The sequence below is a fragment of the Symphodus melops genome (assembly GCF_947650265.1).
Source record: "Symphodus melops genome assembly, chromosome: 6".
In the NCBI taxonomy this organism is placed as follows: domain Eukaryota; kingdom Metazoa; phylum Chordata; class Actinopteri; order Labriformes; family Labridae; genus Symphodus; species Symphodus melops.
The window spans coordinates 1,266,283-1,287,832 of record NC_136696.1 but is presented as its reverse complement, the minus strand read 5'-3'; the positions used below and the strand labels follow the sequence as shown (position 1 = coordinate 1,287,832).

At 43.2% G+C, this 21,550-nt stretch overlaps 1 protein-coding gene and 1 long non-coding RNA gene across 2 annotated transcripts; both read right to left on the bottom strand.

The window, feature by feature from the left end:
* Positions 1–11,571: 11,571 nt before the first annotated feature.
* LOC306825808 (protein NLRC3-like) lies at positions 11,572–16,818 on the bottom strand (the record flags this gene model as incomplete). The annotated part of the gene is made up of 2 exons (XM_079346765.1): positions 11,572–11,597; positions 15,336–16,818. Coding segments are annotated over 2 exons (1,509 nt in total), but the record flags the coding sequence as incomplete, so codon positions are not given.
* Positions 16,819–18,707: 1,889 nt separating this feature from the next.
* On the bottom strand, positions 18,708–20,997 carry LOC306825408. The gene is made up of 3 exons (XR_013779258.1): positions 20,525–20,997; positions 20,255–20,371; positions 18,708–18,757 (listed from the first exon to the last, which is right to left on the bottom strand). It is a non-coding gene; the product is annotated as an uncharacterized lncRNA (long non-coding RNA).
* Between the last annotated feature and the right edge of the window lie 553 nt (positions 20,998–21,550).

The following is a 21,550-nucleotide window of genomic DNA, read 5'->3' as shown; positions in this document are numbered from 1 at the left end:
TTCACGTCCCACCTCTTCCTTTGATATTCAATGTTTGAGCAGCGTCATCACTTTCACTTCCTGTTTGATGATCTCTCACAGGTCACTGGAGCTTCAAGATTTATCAGGAAATGATGAATTTGTGCTTCAGACTAAATCAAGCTGAGTCCAAGTTCAACAGAGTTCATTGACTTTGAGACAAATCCTGTTTCCTGAGTGTTTGTCTAAAATCTCTGTGTACACATGGAAATGAGAATAAAGTGAGTCAATGAAAACAAGCTGGGTGTGTCTCTGCTGTTTCTTCAGACTGACAGCTGTAAAAAGATTCTAACAGAGCAGCACTGACACTGACGGAGCTCTGAGCTCACTGAAGCTTCAGCCAGCTCATTAAGTCAGAGCAGAACAAGCAGAAGATCAGGATTCAATCATTGCTGCTGTTTGTCACCTTTGATGCACATTTACACAACTTCTACTTTTATTGTTGCTTTTTATCACAAACTTCTCCTGCAAATGTTTTCAAAACCAACATTTCAAATGTTTCATGACTGATGAGTCCTGGACTGTTCAACCCAGCAGAGACCAGGATGGACTCAACTTAACCCAGCAGAGACCAGGATGGACTCAACTTAACCCAGCAGAGACCAGGATGGACTCAACTTAACCCAGGACGGACTCAACTTAACCCAGCAGAGACCAGGATGGACTCAACTTAACCCAGCAGAGACCAGGATGGACTCAACTTAACCCAGGATGGACTCAACTTAACCCAGCAGAGACCAGGATGGACTCAACTTAACCCAGCAGAGACCAGGATGGACTCAACTTAACCCAGCAGAGACCAGGACGGACTCAACTTAACCCAGCAGAGACCAGGATGGACTCAACTTAACCCAGGATGGACTCAATTTATCCCAGCAGAGACCAGGATGGACTCAACTTAACCCAGCAGAGACCAGGATGGTCTCAACTTAACCCAGCAGAGACCAGGATGGACTCAACTTAACCCAGCAGAGACCAGGATGGACTCAACTTAACCCAGGATGGACTGAACCCAGCAGAGACCAGAACGGACTCAACATAACCCAGCAGAGACCAGGATGGACTCAACTTAACCCAGCAGAGACCAGGATGGACTCAACTTAACCCAGCAGAGACCAGGATGGACTCAACTTAACCCAGCAGAGACCAGGATGGACTCAACTTAACCCAGCAGAGACCAGGATGGACTCAACTTAACCCAGCAGAGACCAGGATGGACTCAACTTAACCCAGCAGAGTCCAGGATGGACTCAACTTAACCCAGCAGAGACCAGGATGGACTAAACATAACCCAGCAGAGACCAGGATGGACTAAACATAACCCAGCAGAGACCAGGATGGACTCAACTTAACCCAGCAGAGACCAGGATGGACTCAACTTAACCCAGCAGAGACCAGGATGGACTCAACTTAACCCAGCAGAGACCAAGGTGGACTCAACTTAACCCAGCAGAGACCAGGATGGACTCAACTTAACCCAGCAGAGTCCAGGATGGACTCAACTTAACCCAGCAGAGACCAGGATGGATTAAACATAACCCAGCAGAGACCAGGATGGACTAAACATAACCCAGCAGAGACCAGGATGGACTCAACTTAACCCAGCAGAGACCAGGATGGACTCAACTCAACCCAGCAGAGACCAGGATGGACTCAACTTTAACCCAGCAGAGACCAGGATGGACTCAACTTAACCCAGCAGAGACCAGGATGGACTCAACTTAACCCAGCAGAGACCAGGATGGACTCAACTTTAACCCAGCAGAGACCAGGACGGACTCAACTTAACCCAGCAGAGACCAGGATGGACTCAACTTAACCCAGCAGAGACCAGGATGGACTCAACTTAACCCAGCAGAGACCAGGATGGACTCAACTTAACCCAGCAGAGACCAGGATGGACTCAACTTAACCCAGCAGAGACCAGGACGGACTCAACTTAACCCAGCAGAGACCAGGACGGACTCAACTTAGCCCAGCAGAGACCAGGATGGACTCAACGTAACCCTTTTGTAGGAGCAGATTATTAATATAATATGCAGGGTGTGTGTGTCTGTCAACTAACGGGGTGTGTCACAATTGTCTATATAAGGTAGGAACCTTTGTTACCGGTCAGGTGTTCCATCTGGAAGGGCAAAACAGTTTTTGACCGCGAAAGCAGTGGAAAGCACGGTTACCTATGGGGATGTTTGATCGGTGAAATATGGAAATGGTGAAATGAAGCTTAGCGAAAGTTCAGTAAGGAAGACTTTAAGTGATCCACAATCAGGTTTCTCAGTCACTCTTTTCACGCTATCTCATTTCCGCTGTCATTTTCGAGCCGTCAGTTTGGGCCGTCTGTGGGTTAATCAGCTGTTCTGTCACCGGACCTCATCTAACCAATGGCGCAGCGATCCTCCTTCGTTTTCGGCCTATCATCGTTCAGCTCTCCTTTTAAACATGATCCTTTTTCTTCCCTAGTTCTTTCAAGCTGGCTTCGTGCGCCCCTCCACCTCCCCATCACGGCCATCTTCAGGAGCAGAGTCAACTCCCATCAATTCTTCTCCACCTCGGTCTCATCAAATCATCAGTCCTCCACCACCAGGGTCTGGACTCCATGGGGGGGATCTATCCTAATGACGAGCAGGACTTCATCACTAAATCGCATCTTCCACCCCATAGAGCCCAAGCGCCAAAACATTCTGTCAAATCTCATTCTGTCAATCACTTTTTCACTGTAATAAATTCATTCTTAATATCACTTGTCTCTCTTGATTGAACTAAATGGATGAAAATAAATCAATGGCATGATTAACAACAAAGAAACAAGTGGACTTTCATTCATGAAACAAGGCAACAACAGCGCGTCAATTAGTAACCCAGGTGCAACGCCTCAGTGGCTTAAAGCATCGGCTTAGCCTCGACACCTTTACATACATCAGAGTCTCCAGTCTGTAGTCTGGATCCTTCTGAAGGTCCCACAGCAGCTTCACTCCTGAATCCTGCAGACAGTTGTTGTTCAGGTCCAGATGTCTGAGATGGGAGGGATTGGACTTCAGAGCTGAGGCCAGAGAAGAACAGCTGATCTCTGACAAACTGCATCTCCACAAACTGAATAAAGAATAAAAGAAGAGAATAAAAAGAATGATGAATGAGATGATAAGAACATAACTAGGTCCAATCAGTGAGTGTGTCCCTAAAATAAGTAGAGAGACTTTGTCATTGTGTTATTGTGGATCATTCAAATGTCAGCTTTCTACAGACATCATCCAAACATTCATCCAGCTGTTCATGTCAATAAAGACACCAACATGTTACTGATCTCAGTCAAGATTACACACCCACTACTCCACTGAGCTACACACACCTGGGACTGTCTCTGTGTGTGTGTGTGTGTGTGTGTGTGTGTGTGTGTGTGTGTGTGTGTGTGGGTATATGTCTGTGTGTGTGTGTGTAAGAGAGAGAGAGATAGAGTGTGTGTGAGAGAGAGAGAGAGAGAGAGAGAGAGAGAGAGAGAGAGAGAGAGAGAGAGAGAGAGAGAGAGAGAGAGAGAGAGAGAGAGAGAGAGAGAGAGAGAGAGAGAGAGAGAGAGAGAGAGAGAGAGAGTGTGTATGTCTGGGTCTGTATGTGAGTCTGTGTGTGTGTGTGAGAGGGTGACTGTGTGTGTGTGTATCTGTGTGTGTGTGTGTGTGTGTGTGTGTGTGTGTGTCATAATCACATATATGTCAGTTCAGATAATCTTGTGTCTTCAGTTTTGAACATTTAATAAAAATCAGAAACTTTCACTTTAAAGACTTAAAGAACTCCATTTAAAGTATTTTGTTAAAAATCAGATTTATTGATGATGCAGATTCAAACAAGAAAATCTACATGAACAGCATTCAATCTAAAACTTCATCGAGGTCAGAAACATGTGAACATGAAAATGTTTCAGCTGATAATCAAACACATGAGATGTAAAACACAAACAGAGAAGAAGTGAACTGACCTCAGAGTCTCCAGTCTACAGTTTGGACTCTGCAGAAAATCACACAGCAGCTTCACTCCTGAATCCTGCAGATTGTTCCAGCTCAGGTCCAGCTCTCTGAGATGGGAGGGGTTGGACTTCAGAGCTGAGGCCAGAGAAGAACAGCTGATCTCTGACAAACTGCACCAGCTCAATCTGAATAAAGAATAAAAGAAGAGAATAAAAAGAATGATGAATGAGATGATAAGAACATAACTAGGTCCAATCAGTGAGTGTGTCCCTAAAATAAGTAGAGAGACTTTGTCATTGTGTTATTGTGGATCATTCAAATGTCAGCTTTCTACAGACATCATCCAACCCTAACCCTAACCCACTACTCTACTGAGCTACACACACCTGGGACTGTCTGTGTGTGTGTGTGTGTGTGTGTGTCTGTGTCTGTGTGTGTGTGTGTGTACTTCATAATCAAATATATGTCAGTTCAGATAATCTCATGTCTTCAGTTTTGAACATTTAATGGAGCTCAGCGTGAGTTCAGACAGGAAGACTGGTGTAATTCTTTCATTCATTCATGCGCCTCTCACTCACAATACAGTCTGCTTCAAGAATAACAACAAAGTGATTGAGAGAATTGCAACCTACAAATACCTGGGTTTCTTCCTCCAAGAAAATCTCTCTTTCAAACGTCACATTGAGTGTCTTACTAAGAAACTACAAATGAAAATGGGTTTCTTGTCTAGAAATAAATGTTTTTCTTTTAGTGCCAGGAAGAGAATGTTCAAGCGGTTCTTTTACCTGTTATTGACTATGGTGATGGTCTCTCTCAGATTTGCAATTTTGCAGTAATTCTCCTGTTAATTTCGGGCTTCTTCGTACGGAACAGCCTCGCCTTAACATCCTACACCAGACAGGAACTTTTGGATATTGGAATACATCTCCCTGACGATCCAACCAACAATCTTCGACTCATCCCCGAGATCGCCAAAACACCCGAGGCTACGCACTCTACCGGGCCGGGCGGAAGTGCTCGCAGGCAGCGTCGAGACCGTAAACAAAGGCGGGAGAAGCGCGGAGGTATAAGGGCTAAGCTAAAGCTAACACCGCACCGTCTCCCGTTACCCAGCATTTTCCTCGCTAATGTGCGGTCTTTGATGAACAAGATGGACGAGTTACGACTTCGCATCATGCACAGCAAGAGACCTATGGACTGTAATGTCATGATCTTCACAGAAACATGGCTAAACAATGGAGTACCGGACGATGCTATCAAGCTAGCCGGTCGCCACACACTCCGGGCAGACAGAACAACAGAGGACTCCGGTAAGACCAGAGGAGGAGGACTGTGCATTTATATCAACAAAACTTGGTGTACAGACTCTGTCATTATTGGAAGACACTGCTTGAGTTTCTCATGGTTAAATGTAGACCCTTCTATCAGCCAAGGGAGCTCAGCTCCACTATTGTAACTGCAGCCTACATCCCCCCGATGCAGATGCAAAAGCTGCTATGAAGGAACTTTACACAGCCATTAGTATACAACAGACTGCTCACCCGGAGGCTGCATTTATAGTTGCAGGTGATTTTAATCACTCAAACTTAAAGACAGTGCTCCCTAAATTTCACCAGCATGTTTCCTGCAATACAAGAGGAAACAAAACTCTGGATCATGTTTACACCAACATTGCAGGAGCCTACACCATGGCCCCCCTCCCCCACCTGGGACAGTCAGACCACCTTTCTTTGTTCCTCATCCCCAAGTACTCCCCACTCATCCAACGTGTGAAGCCATCAGTGACAACAATTAAAGTGTGGCCAGCGGGGACAGACTCTGTACTTCAGGACAAGTTCCATCACACAGACTGGAGTATGTTTGCCTCCCAGGCCACCTCGGGCTCTCACACAAACATTGACACCTACACTTCTTCTGTGCTGGATTATATCAACACCACCATCGACAGTGTGACAACATGGAAGCAGATCACCACGTACCCAAACCAGAAGCCATGGATGAACAAGGAGGTGTGTCTCCTGCTGAAGGCCCGCAACACCGCCTTTAGATCAGGTGATGCAATGGCCTACAGCGTGTCCAGGGCAAACCTGAGGAGGGGCATCATCAAGGCCAAGCACTGCTACAAGCTGAAGGTAAAGGAACACTTCTCCAACTCCGACCCCAGACGCATGTTGTAGGGCATCCAGGCCATCAGTGACTATAAGCCCAGCAACTCCACCCCGATGACCACAGATGTCTCCTTCCTGAACGAGCTAAATCACTTTTATGCCCGTTTCGATAGAGACAACAAGGAGACGCAGACCACGACCAGACCTCCTGCAGACAACCAGCCCCTCTCACTCACCACCACAGACGTCCATGCTGCACTGAGCCGGATCAACGTCCGAAAGGCTGCTGGTCCAGACGGCACCCCTGGGCGCATGCTTAGAGCATGTGCGGAGCAGCTCACTGGGGTTTTTACGGACATCTTCAACCTGTCCCTCGCCCAAGCAGCTGTGCCAGCATGCTTCAAAGCCACCTCCATTGTCCCAGTGCCGAAACACTCCAGCCCGACAGGCCTGAATGACTACCGCCCTGTAGCACTCACACCCATCATTATGAAGTGCTTTGAGCGACTGGTCCTAGCATACCTGAAAATCTGCCTCCCACCCACACTGGACCCATACCAGTTTGCCTACCGCAGCAATAGGAGTACAGAGGATGCAGTCTCCACTGCGCTGCACTCTATGCTCACACATCTGGACAATAACGACACATGCGCACGAATGCTGTTTGTTGATTTCAGCTCAGCATTCAACATTGTCATCCCCTCCAAGTTGAACACTAAACTTGGAGACCTGGGCTTCAACACCTCCCTCCGTCACTGGATAATGGACTTTCTGACCAACAGACCCCAGTATGTTAGGTCAGGACACACCTGCTCCTCCACCATCACACTCAACACAGGCGTACCACAGGGCTGTGTGCTGAGCCCATTCCTCTACTCCCTCTTCACCCACGACTGCAGACCTGTACATGGATCCAACACCATCATCAAGTTTGCGGACGATACAGCGGTGATTGGCCTCATCAGCAACAACGATGACACAGCCTACAGGGAGGAGGTACAGCATCTGGCCACCTGGTGCGCTGACAACAACCTGCTTCTCAATACCAGCAAGACGAAGGAGCTCATCGTGGACTTCAGGAGAGAAAAGGGAGGCACCCACAACCCCATTCACATCAACGGGATGACTGTTGAACGTGTCTCCCGCTTCAAGTTCCTGGGGACCCACATCACAGAGGACCTATCCTGGTCCACTAACACCTCCAGTCTGGTGACGAAGGCTCATCAACGCCTCTTTTTCCTGAGGACACTGAAGAGACACCACCTGTCTTCGGCTGTACTGAGGAACTTCTACCGCTGTGTGAATGAGAGCATCCTAACCAGCAGTGTCACAGTCTGGTACGGAAACTGCTCTGTCACGGACCGTAAGGCGCTACAGCGGGTGGTTAAAACAGCCCAGCGCATCACAAGGTGTCCACTTCCTGCCATCGAGGATGTCCAGAGGAAAGCTGTCTGCGGCGAGCTCACGGCATCCTTAAAGACTCCTCCCACCCTGCCCACAGACTGTTTACCCTCCTGCCCTCCGGTAGGCGCTTCAGAAGCGTCCGGACCAGAACCAGCAGACTGAGGAACAGCTTTTTCCCCGGAGCTGTCTCCCTACTGAACTCTACCCCCCGAACTCTGAACTCTGTCTTGCTCTCAAACTCCGCCCCCTCCTGACCCCCCCCCTTCCCCTGCATATCACCTCACATCCATCATCCCCCCACCACTCCTCCTGGTCACACACACATTATTGTATTTTAGTATGTCCAAATCACCACTGTAACCCCACTGTTGCTGAAGCACGCGGGGTAAATGACAGACTTAATTAATTGATTGATGATGACGTTAATAAAGCAGTTTGATTTACTTTGCACGTGTGATTAAAAACATTAATACAACATTTATTTCCAAACATGTTTTAAAAAGCGGAATAATAAAATGAGTTTAAAATTCAAAACATTTGTTAAAATTCAGGATTAAAATGATTAAAATACAGAAAAGTACGTTTAAAAAGTAGAACATTAAAATGTGTTTAAACATGTTAAAATTAGTCTTGCATGTGTTTCATTTAAAATGTTTAAGTTGTGTTGATTTAATGTCATGTTAACATTTTAGTATTTTCTTTTGTTTCTAAGGTTTCTCACCTAAACCAAACCTTAATTCAAATTAAAGGAATTGAAAAGGAAAAGTTTGAGTGGAGTCCAGTCCTTTGGGTCGAGGATCATTCCCTTTCAAGTTGGGAAGCACGAGGACAAACTTGACACAATTCTATCCTCAGTCAAATCCGTCTCGGCTTCAGTATGGACCACATATTAGTAACCTGTCATTGATTCCAGGTAAACACTTTGTGATGAACTCGACTGTTCTGTCATAAATCGGTCAGGACTATTCAATTGTACACGGCCATCTTAATCATTCAGTCACAACAAGATTCTCAGTCATCATGGCGGCAGGACTGTCATCCATTGCTATAATTCATGTCTAACACAATGCTAATCATCGACCTTAAAACTAAAAATCTGGATCCTGGTCTTGGATTCCTTCAGACCTGCCTGGACCTGCAAACTTCGTATCAGAAGGTACTTGTGTGCCAAGGATGCTAGTAGTAAGGCTAACATGTTTTTTTCTGCAGCGTCTTAACCAGGTCATCACAGGTTCCTGAGCATCAAGATCCGACTCCTACTTTAATGCATCTTGTATTTCTTTATTTCTACATCATTAGTGATTACTAATGTATTCACAATCATTACTTTATGACTTTATCTTTCTACAGCTAATACTTCCACGCATGTTGCCATGGTAGCGCTTAGACAATAATTTCTGAGCTATGCTGCCTCGCTCATGAAGCTCTGGTTAGCTGGCTTGCACTGGCTGATCGAATCACATTTCACCAAGGTCAACTAGACTGATCATCTGGCGTAGTGTAAGATCAATCACTAGCCATAGATAAGTCAGGTTCATGGCAATTCAGGTAATTCCTTGTAGAATAGTCACTGCCACATCGGCAGTCAATCCAGGTGTCCTTTTCTCTTCAACAACTCGGATGACGCTCTTTCCCTGATTTCCAGTCCTGTATTTGTCCAGAAATCAGCTGGTTTGTTGAGCTGACTAAATCCCAATCTAATGGTAAGAAAAAACATACAACTGGTGGTGGTGAATTTCATGGTGTTCTAATCAGGTTAAGACTTAAATTTCCTTCTAAATCTTGGGCTCACTATTTCATTGCTCCAGTTGTGTCACAGTCAGGTTGGCCACGTGTGGGAAGAATACATTCAACTATTATGTCAGACCATTTTGTTAAAAATCTGATTTGTTGATGATGCAGATTCAAACAAGAAAATCAACATGAACAGCATTCAATCTAAAACTTCATGGAGGTCAGAAACATGTGAACATGAAAATGTTTCAGCTGATAATCAAACATATGAGATGTAAAACACAAACAGAGAAGAAGTGAACTGACCTCAGAGTCTCCAGTCTACAGTTTGGACTCTGCAGAAAATCACTCAGCAGCTTCACTCCTGAATCCTGCAGATAGTTGGAGCTCAGGTCCAGCTCTCTGAGATGGGAGGGGTTGGACTTCAGAGCTGAGGCCAGAGAAGAACAGCTGATCTCTGACAAACTGCATCTCCACAATCTGAATAAAGAATAAAAGAAGAGAATAAAAAGAATGATGAATGAGATGATAAGAACATAACTAGGTCCAATCAGTGAGTGTGTCCCTAAAATAAGTAGAGAGACTTTGTCATTGTTATTGTGGATCATTCAAATGTCAGCTTTCTACAGACATCATCCAAACATTCATCCAGCTGTTCATGTCAATAAAGACACCAACATGTTACTGATCTCAGTCAAGATTACACACCCACTACTCTACTGAGCTACACACACCTGGGACTGTCTCTCTGTGTGTCTGTGTGTGTGTGTGTAAAATCAAACATGTTCTATAAAATATCTATAATTTAAATGTATTTATAATGAAACTCTGACTGTTTAGTAACAAATCTTTAAAAAGGGAACATGATCATGTGTCATTCTTGTTGAGGGTCAGACGCTTCATTTCCTGTTTTCTACTTGAATTGTTTTAGCATCATCATGTGAAGTCTACGTCTATATGGATGAAGGAAAATCTCCTTTATGAACAGAGCAAGTCTGTCTCTTTATCAGCTTCATGGTTCCACCCTTAAACTCTTTTAAAAGAGACAATTCTTTCATTCAGCTGTGATGTTGTTCAATCCTTACAGAATCCTTTAATGGGTGGTCTTAACCATCACGCCCTGTATGGAATAAGCCCTTAGAAGAAGAATTAGAAGAAGAAGATTCTTTATTTGTCATTGATACAGTACAGGTACAAGTACAACGAAATGGCTTTTGGTCGAGGACCGGTCTGCAGCGACACTTCACGCTGACCTTCATGCGCCCCAGACGCAGCAGGGGGGAGCAATTTGGGGTTAAGTGTCTTGCCCAAGGACACAACGGACATGTTGCTCGCAGGAGCTGGGGATCGAACCCTCGACCTTCCGATTGAGGGACGACGACTCTACCAACTGAGCCACAGCCGCCCTTATTAACAGCTGCTGCTAGAACACTGACAAACTGAACATGGAAACTTCCAGGGTAGGCTTAGACTACCCTTTAAACCACCTGGGACACATCATAAAGGATGAGGCCTTTCACTGACTTCAGACTGAGGGAGAGAACTTCAGGGAGGAGATTGGTCCACTGCCTCCTCTCACAGCTTATCCTGCATCAAACACCAATGAGAGAGGGACTTGGGCTTATCCCTGACCACTGTGGGAGGCTGCTTTTAAAACACTACAGCCTTATCTAAATGTGTAACATATACAATTCCTAGAATTAAAATGACACATATGACCTTTATCACACCAAGCAGATTTAAGAACATGTAAAACTCCCTCTCACATGTGTGCTGTCATGGCTGTGGTGAGACAGGAACACTGATCCATCTGTTGTGATCTTCTGTGAGGAGTTCTTCAGGTTATCTTAAGACTGTCTTTTATTCTGAAAGTCCAAATAGCATTCTGTCTGATAGTCTGCCTTCTTGGCACCAGAGTATAAACATACAGTAAGTCATGGTGATGATGTGCTGATAATGACAATCATTCATGTGACTGTGTTGGGTAGCGTCACGTGGGGCGCTGCGCCAGCAAAGAAGCGCTGTGTCTTCATGTTGTCAGAAGATAAGTGGACAAATCCATGCGCAGAACTTTTAATCCGTTCACATTGGCCGGGGGAGGATAAATACATTTCCAGGGAAACTAAACCATTTCCAGGACATTTGACATTTTTTCTCATTTTACATGTTTTCCATGACTGGAAAATGCATTGATCATTTTCCAGGTTTTCCAGGACGAGTGGGAACCCTGATTCCAGGTTTTACAGCTGCAGCTGTCAGAAGAAATGTACCGTCACATCTTCATCTTTCTTTAATATATGATCAGTATCTCTCTCTTGTTCTCAGTGATTTCCCCCTCAGGTTTCATTTTCTCACTTCATCTTGTGTTCGTCCTTTTCTGATGACAGAGAGACGTTTGTTGTTTTTGATGACAGCGCTGTCTGAAAGACTGACATCATCTCATGTTTGTACTTTATGTTTTAAATCCTTGACTGACTCTCTTAAAGTTTAGCTTCTCATCATATTAATGTGAAGAGAGAAATGAAACCTGTAGTCTTACTTCAGAGTCTCCAGTCTACAGTTTGGACTCTTCAGTCCAGCAGACAGCAGCTTCACTCCTGAATCCTGCAGCTCGTTGAAGTTCAGGTTCAGCTCCCTCAGATGGGAGGGGTTGGACTTCAGAGCTGAGGCCACGACTTCACAGTGAGTCTCTGATAGTCCACAGTTACTAAACCTGTTGTAAAACAAATGGTAGATAATGTTATTTAAAGGAACGTCTTCATATTTTCATCCAATTTAAATTGTGTTAACAAACATTTCCATCACTTGTAAACGTGTTTCTCTGATGTCATGATTTAGTTCTGATTTCCTGTTTTTAGTTCTCATTGTTCCCTGTGTGTTTTCTGATTTATATTATAGTTCTAGTCTTCACTGTTTCCTGTCTTACTTTGTATCCTTGTGTCCTTCTGTTGTCGTAATATTTTTTCCTATGTTTAGGTTCCTAGTTTGGCGTTTAGTGTTTTAAGTCTCGTCTTTGGTGTTTCCTGTTTTATTTTGTAATATCTTGTTGAGGTTGTGTTTTCAGTGTCAGGTTTTTATTTGTACTTGTGCTAAAGTGTTCTGGTCTTGTGTTTCTTGTGTTTCCTGCCTTGTTGATGACCCTGATTAGTCTCACCTGTGTCTGATTGTCCAATGTCTATTTAGTCTCTGGGTGCGTTCAGATTGTCCCTCCTATCTACTTTCACTATCCACCTTTCCTTCACCACGTGAAAACATCACAGGGTGAAGGAAAGGTGTTAGGAGACTTCATAAAGGACTTAGGAAAGGTGTTAGGAGACTTCATAAAGGAATTAGGAAAGGTGTTAGGAGACTTCATATAGGACTTAGGAAAGGTGTGAGGAGACTTCATATAGGACTTAGGAAAGGTGTTAGGAGACTTCATATAGGACTTAGGAAAGGTGTTAGGAGACTTCATAAAGGACTTAGGAAAGATGTTAGGAGACTTCATATAGGACTTAGGAAAGGTGTTAGGAAACTTCATAAAGGACATAGGAAAGGTGTTAGGAGACTTCATAAAGGACTTAGGAAAGGTGTTAGGAGACTTCATAAAGGACTTAGGAAAGGTGTTAGGAGACTTCATATAGGACTTAGGAAAGGTGTTAGGAAACTTCATAAAGGACTTAGGAAAGGTGTTAGGTGACTTCATAAAGGACTTAGGAAAGGTGTTAGGAGACTTCATAAAGGACTTAGGAAAGGTGTTAGGTGACTTCATAAAGGACTTAGGAAAGCTGTTAGGAGACTTCATATAGGACTTAGGAAAGGTGTTAGGAGACTTCATAAAGGACTTAGGAAAGATGTTAGGAGACTTCATATAGGACTTAGGAAAGGTGTTAGGAAACTTCATAAAGGACATAGGAAAGGTGTTAGGAGACTTCATAAAGGACTTAGGAAAGGTGTTAGGAGACTTCATAAAGGACTTAGGAAAGGTGTTAGGAGACTTCATATAGGACTTAGGAAAGGTGTTAGGAAACTTCATAAAGGACTTAGGAAAGGTGTTAGGTGACTTCATAAAGGACTTAGGAAAGGTGTTAGGAGACTTCATAAAGGACATAGGAAAGGTGTTAGGAGACTTCATAAAGGACTTAGGAAAGGTGTTAGGAGACTTCATAAAGGACTTAGGAAAGGTGTTAGGAGACTTCATATAGGACTTAGGAAAGGTGTTAGGAAACTTCATAAAGGACTTAGGAAAGGTGTTAGGTGACTTCATAAAGGACTTAGGAAAGCTGTTAGGAGACTTCATAAAGGACTTAGGAAAGGTGTTAGGAGACTTCATAAAGGACTTAGGAAAGGTGCTAGGTGACTTCATAAAGGACCTAAGGAAAGGTGTTAGCAGACTTCATAAAGGACTTAGGAAAGGTGTTAGGAGAATTCATAAAGGACTTAGGAAAGGTGTTAGGAGACTTCATAAAGGACTTAGGAAAAGGTGATGGCATTGTTTTGACAATCCGACCACACTTTGACTCGGTGATGTCATAATAATGTGACGGCGGCGGAGGTTAGAGACGTGAGTCTGCCGTGGTGGAACTACAGTTTACAGAAAATGGACTATGGAAGGATCTCATCATGGCCGCCACTTAACTGCTTCCAGGGTTAAAGGAAGAAATGTGAGTGTTAGAGGACAGGAGGGACAATCCGAACGCACCCTTTGTCTTTGTTACCCTCTGTGTCAAAATGAGACAAAATGAGAGCGAACAGAAAAAGTGACCAGATCACGTTTGTTCCCAACACATCGTGTTGCCCTTTTCTGTAAAGTATTGTAAATACTTTGTTTGTTTTCTTTTGTTTGTTCACTGACCGGGATTTTGGCACATTTTTTACATGGTTGTATATATTTTCTTTGGTGAATAAAAACCCATCAACAGAAGTTTTCCCGACTGAGCCATCATCTTTTCACTTTTAAAAACGAACCTGTGACAAGCTGCATCTGCTCATAAAGTCAGAGCAGAACAAGCAGCAGACCGGGGACTCAATTTATGTTGTTTGTTGTCATAAATCACTCTGTTACTTTTATTTACCTCTAACCCCGCTGTCACATGCTCAACTTTATCAAAGCTCAACAGAGAAATAAATCTTGTTTTTGTAGCTTTTAGTAAATTCATTATTCTCAGATGGATTCTTGTTCGGGGTTTGTAAAGTTGTAATAAAGGGGCAGTTCAGAGGAGAGCGGCCAATAAAATCATCCATGACTTCAATCTGTGATCTGATCCAACACAACATAATACCTGACTAACACAGTTCAATGTACTGAAATCTATTATTTTGGCTGCTTGACTTTTTGATCCACCTTCTGTCTGTAACGTGATGTAAGACATAACTGTTGGTAACTTCACTCATCATGTCACTGTTACTAATCAACCTCTCGTTAGCTGTGTTACTTTAACTTCTTACTGTCAGCATGAAGTCAGGACAGACAAACTCATCGAATGTTCCTTTTCACGCACGCTAACACAACTCAGACTTTACTCTCGAGTCCATGAAGGAGGAAAACACAAATGTCCGAGCGCTTTGAATCAAGACAGAGACAAATATTCTTCATTTACTGAATATAGATGAACTCTGTTTTCACAAACAGAGAGATTATATATTATATATATATGAAGAACTAAACAGCTGATTGTTACTTTATTTATACTCATATTTAATCACATCTGGACTTACTCTGCCTTCCTGCAGTTCCTCACAGCTAGAATCAGTCTCAGTCGTCCCTGGTCTGAAGTCTTGTACTTCCTCAGGTCCAGCTCATCCAGAACCTCCTCAGACATCTGCAGTATGTAGGCCAGAGCAGAGCAGTGGATCACAGAGAGTTCCTTCCCTGATCTGTTCTTTGACTTCAGGAACTCTTGGATCTCCTGATGGACTGAGAGGTCCTTCATCTCCATCATACAGTGGAAGATGTTGATGCTTCTGTCAGGAGAGATATCTTCACTGTTCATCTTCTTCAGGTTGTTGATGACTCTCTGGATCATTTTTGGACTGTTGTATGTCTGACCCAGCAGGCCTCCTAAGAGTCTCTGGTTTGACTCCAGAGAAAGACCATGAAGGAAGCGAACAAACAGGTCCAGGTGACCGTTCTTACTTTTCAGGGATTTCTCCATGGCACCTCTCAGGAAGACTTCCAGAGATAAGTCATAGCTTTCAGGAGTTTTGAAAAGGTTCAAAATCTTCTTTAAAAAAGTATCCAGTAGTCCAGATGATTCCCTGTGTTGGATGTCTTTAAGGAACGCCTCCACTACACCTCTCTTCCTGTCGGTGAAACAGTGGAACATGTAGACTGCAGCCAGAAACTCCTGAACGCTCAGATGAACAAAGCAGTAGACTGATTTCTGGAAGATCACACACTCTGTTTTGAAGATCTCTGTACAAACTCCTGAGTACACCGAGGCCTCTGTGACATCCAGACCACACCGCTCCAGGTCTTCTTGGTAGAACATCATGTTTCCGTCCTCCAGATGTTCAAACGCCAGCCTCCCCAGCTTCAGAAGAACTTCCCTGTCGGCCTCCGTCAGTCCATGTGGACTCATCTGATGATACTTGTTCTTCTTCCTCTTTGTCTGAACCAGCAGGAAGCGTGAGTACATGTCAGTCAGGGTCTTGGGCAGCTCTCCTCTCTGCTCTGTGCTCATCATGTGCTCCAGAACTGTGGCAGTGATCCAGCAGAAGACTGGGATCAGACACATGATGTGGAGGCTCCTGGATGTCTGGATGTGTGAGATGATTCTGCTGGACAGATCTTCATCACTGAACCTCCTCCTGAAGTACTCCTCCTTCTGGGCGTCAGTGAAGCCTCGTACTTCTGTTACCCTGTCAACACATGAAGGAGGGATCTGATTGGCTGCTGCAGGTCGAGAAGTGATCCAGATGAGAGCTGAGGGGAGCAGATTCCCCTTGATGAGGTTTGTGAACAGTGTGTTTAACGATGACTTCTGTGTGACATCAGACACAACCTCCCTGTTTGTGAAGTCCAATGACAGTCTGCTTTCATCCAGGCCGTCAAAGATGAACAGCAGTTTACAGCCAGAGAGCGTCTCTGCTGCCACCTTCTGTAATGTTGGATGGAAAACACGGAGCAGCTCAAGAAGACTGTAGCACTTATCTCTGACCAAGTTCAGCTCCCTGAATGAAAGCAGGATCAGCAGACTGACGTCTTGGTTCTCTGAGCCCTCGGCCCAGTCCAGAGTGAACTTCTGCACTGAGAAGGTTTTTCCAACACCAGCCACGCCGCTTGTCAGAACCACTCTGATGAGTTTCTGTTGGTCGGGTTGAGCTTCTGTCTTTGGTTCCTGTTGGTCGGGTTGAGCTCCTGTCTTTGGTTCCTGTTGGTCGGGTTGAGCTCCTGTCTTTGGTTCCTGTTGGTCGGGTTGAGCTCCTGTCTTTGGTTTCTGTTGGTCGGGTTGAGCTCCTGTCTTTGGTTCCTGTTGGTCGGGTTGAGCTTCTGTCTTTGGTTCCTGTTGGTCGGGTTGAGCTCCTGTCTTTGGTTCCTGTTGGTCGGGTTGAGCTTCTGTCTTTGGTTCCTGTTGGTCGGGTTGAGCTTCTGTCTTTGGTTCCTGGTGGTCGGGTTGAGTTTCTGTCTTTGGTTCCTGTTGGTTGGGTTGACTTTCTGTCTTTGGTTCCTTTTGAGCTCCTGTCTTTGGTTCCTGTTGGTCGGGTTGAGTTTCTGTCTTTGGTTCCTGTTGGTCGGGTTGAGCTCCTGTCTTTGGTTCCTGTTGGTCAGGTAAGGCTTTAAAGAGGTCCTGGCACTTGATTGGAGTCTCATGGAGGGTCTTCTTTTTAGAGTCTGTCTCCATCTGTCTCACCTCATGTTGGGTGTTCACCTCTTCACTCTGCCCCTCTGTGATGAAGAGCTCAGGGTAGATCCTGTTGAGGAGGATTCTCCTTCCTGTTTCTTCACTTCCTTTCTTACTTCCTGTTTCGTCACTTCCTTCAGTCACATGTTCATATCTCGTCCTCAGACTGATCTTATATTCATCTAAAACCTCCTGCAGACCTCTATCTGCTGAAAGAGAAGAAACATATCCTGAGACTGGATTTATTAAACAAACTGACTGACACAAAAACCTCCCTGTGATTAATGTGTGCTTCTACAAGAGAAGAAGAACATATTAAATATAACCAGGTTAAATTATATTGATACATTTGACTATATTAATGAAAATATTAACAGCATTAACAAATGTAATAAATGATAAAGTCTTGTTTTCAGACTCAGTGACTTCAGTCTTACTGATTTCAGTGCTGGACTGACTGGATATCTGCAGTCCTTGTCTTATTACAGGTCTTTGTCCACACTGGGGACAGGAGGACCCTCCTGATGAAGTGGACTGGTCCCAGTATGAGGTGAGACACTGTCTGCAGAACCAGTGTCCACAGCTGGTAGAAACTGGATCTCTCAGGACATCCTGACTCAAAGCACATCTGGACAGCTGCTCCTCCACAGAAACAGACCTCTGTGTTTTTCTGTAGAGATAAAAGATAAGATGAGATTAAAACCATTGATGGGGATTCAAACCTGGTTCTGCACAAAACCTGAAAATTAACATGTTTGAGTTTATTGATAATGCTGTTGAGTCTCTTGGGAAGTGTTACAATATTTTCTTGACTCAAGTCAGTGGTGTAAATAAAATCACTGGTTCACAAACATGCATCAAATGTCTATTAAATTATTCTATTGTTTCAACTGTAGGATAGTTGGGTACTTAACGATAATCACCCTAACCACTCCTGGTTTCACCATAGTCAATATGGTGAATAGTAATATTCACCATATTGACTAGGACACGTAATGCTAATCACTGCTCCTTTAAGTTGGTGAGCCAATTTACATTCCTGCATTGACTGTTTAACGACTGTACTCACACCTCTGGCATAAGCTCAAACACCTCTGTACATGCACATGTAACTAGCTTCTAGAAGGTCAGCACTTTGTTTCTAAGGCTCTTTAACTGTTTACAGGTCTCTTTTAACCAACACATGTTTTTCTCTCCTCACAGGTTACACATTATGCTATATAAGTTTTAAGTCTAACTGCTAATGCTAACTGCACAGGTTTAACATATAATTATGTTTATTCTTAGTGACATAGGGGCTGCTATATCTTGTTTGGGGGATTTTGTATACAGAGGGGAGGGGGGACAGCGGGTGTGTATTGTAACTAATGTCTTGTGTCCTGCCTGTCTGTATACTGCTACTGGATGCCTTGAATTTCCCTCGGGATCAATAAAGTATCTATCAATCTATCTATCTATCTAACTCTTGTTCTTAATAACAAGCACAATTCTGTAGTTTGACATTTTGGGGATTTAAAGAAGTTTTCTTACTTCTGATCTGAGGGTCCTGGTTCATTACTGAAGTCTGGAGAAAGACCTTTAGACCTGTCACTCTTCATAGAGAGACAGCTGGACAGAGGAGACTCTGCTTTGTCCTCCACTTTGTCTCCTCCATCACTCATCTTCTGATCTCCAGTTTGCTCAGGACAATCAATGACGTTCATGGTACATCAACCTGAGGACAAGGAAGACATACAGGTAAGACACAAACAGGAAGGTTATGTTAAATAGAGATGGTCAAGCCTCCATATTTTAATACCTACTGTGGTCCTTTTATCAATGATTTAATAGTAGAGACAGATTCATAAATCAGGTAGAGAGAGAGAGCAGGAAATGACACCAACCACTTGGCTACTAGCGCCCCCTAATGTGAACCTTTATGTGACTCAGCCTCTCTTCCTGTCTGCCTTAGTACCTGATCAAACACATCACTGCACTTTGTTTTGATCTGAACCTGATTTGTCCTTCTGATCTGACTCCCTGCTTGGTATTTGACCCTGGTCTGCTTTAAGGGTTTGATATATATTTAGTTCAAACATTTATCCTTCCTGTGTGTCTGATAATATCGAGGTTTAGAATTTTAAACTTCAAACATTAAAGCAGTATTTTAATATTTAACAGCAGTTATGACCTTTGGAGCAACAGTTTTATTTCTAGAAGGATATAAAACAAAGTCTGTGTTAGAACAAAATGTGTATAAGTTATCATGAAGTGTCACTGTGCAAGGCCATGGTCAACAAAGTGTCTCTCAGTGCTGAAAAAGTACATTCTGTACTTCTTCACTCAGGATGTTTTGTAAGAATTATCACCCACACGCAAGTGTGCGCAAGTGTGCGTCATCAACAGGGATGCCAGCTTCTGATAACGAAAGGATGCTGAAGATACCCAAGAACACAGCCACAGCTTATTTTCATGTATGTTCTAATAACAAACATCATGTGCAGATATGAGTGATCCCGTCTGCTTTTCCCCCTCCCTTATTTCTCACTCATATCTTATGTAAATTAGGGCGTCTTTCTTCAATAAAAAGAAAGGACGAGCAGCAGGACAGCAGAGTGGGTTTGGAGACTGTGAACTCTTGCTGTCTCCGAAGCTGATCTCCTTGCAAGTATTATAACCTGAATTCTGATGTCTGTCTGTTTGTTCTCAGAATCTATTTGCAGATGCAGCACAACCTAGACTAACATGGAGGTAAAGCTGCGGAGTGTCAGTTTTGGACCTGACAGTCTGTGATGCCTGTAAGGATCAAATCATGTCATAAAACCACCTTTGGTCAAATAGATGTTTTATTGAGACGTTAGTTACTGATAACATTTTATTAAGATCCATTATTTATCATAACTACTTTGAGGAGGTGGAGATTATCTAACATGAATGTGGAACATAAGCACTGTCGTCCTCTGGACTTTATTTCATCTGAGAGAAAACCAGCAACACAGACTGAGAGCGTCGACCGCAGGAGTCCTGACAAACAAGTCTGATTCAGAACGATTCAGAATTTTAGCTACACAACTTTTACTTGACCTTACTTTTTGACTAAAAGCTGAGAAAAGAGGAAGTACTCCACGTTCACAGAGCTGATCCTGTACTGTCTCTGATCAGTTTAAATTATTACTCAGCATGAACCTGAGGTTAGAACAGTAAAGTCAGAAAAATGTTAAATTAAACTCACCCTGTGTCCTTCTGCTCGGTCCACTCAAAATAGAGTCTGAGCTCAGACTGTCAGGAACTCTTTCAGTTTTATTGTTTTATTAGAAACCCATATCAGCTCAGAGTCTCTTCTCCTCCCCTTGTTATCACAAGAAATAAAAGTTAATAATTTACCATCATCAGTTCAGGTTTCTTCATGACCTCTCTGCTGAGCTCACAGTAAAATGCATTAAGCTAACTAGGTTTGGATAGTAAGTCAGCAAACTTAACAGAGTAAGTTGGGATCACCTACCTTCAGCATGTTGTGGATGTCAGACTGGTGATGAAACAGTTTCCAGATGATCCATGATCAGATCACCCCCCATGGTATCAAGCCACATGTAATCCATGGTTCAGAATCATCATGGTGTAAAATAAATACACAGCCGTTAAATCCCTGTGCAGCGTCTGAGAGAAAAGAAGTCAGTGTTAAAGTTGTTCATGTGGCCGCAAACAGGAAGTATTTCAGTCTTTTAAAATACATTTAGGTATGATGTTTTTAAGAAACGGGTCATATGTTATAGTGTAAGTTAAGTTTTTAAAAATGTATTAGATTTTAGAAATAATAAAAGAAGAACAGTAGAGAAAAATGATCTCAGTGAACACTACATTTTACCTGGATTACGATAAATGAACGATTACTTTGTTTTAGTATTTTGCCCTCATAGTTCATTGACATGGTCTCTACTTTAATATACTCAATCAGAGCTGGGATATTTCTTCAAATGAAAGTGCAAAACTTCATTATTTTAAAGAAATGCAGATAACACACACAAAATATTTATGAATATTTTTTTTTAACTGAAATCAACTTATTTGAAGACTTCACTTACGCTGCTAAAACGATTATTGCATCTACTTATTAAACACACAAAGAAATTATATTATTGATGGTTTCAGTGCCTAACAACAACAAAATAAACACAAGGCACACAACACAACATAAGAAAAACTTTTGGACATTATCAGAAGTCTTTTTGTCTGGTCTGTGGGGAGCACAGTTAGAATCTATATCTTTATATTTTGAATCAAACATCATTTCTTTGTGACAATAAAGTCAGTGAGACCTCTCGTTCATGTTGATGAGTTCAAGTGCAGCATTAAGCATCGTAATAAAACAACTTCCACAGTGTTTTTAGTCAAGGCACAAAAAGTGACAGAGCTGGGATATCTGTCAGTTTGAGTCTGTTACAAAGATGTTTACAGGTTTATATAGAGATTAATCATTTACATTTATAAAAATTGAGTCGAAATACACAACTGGGTGAAAAATGAATGC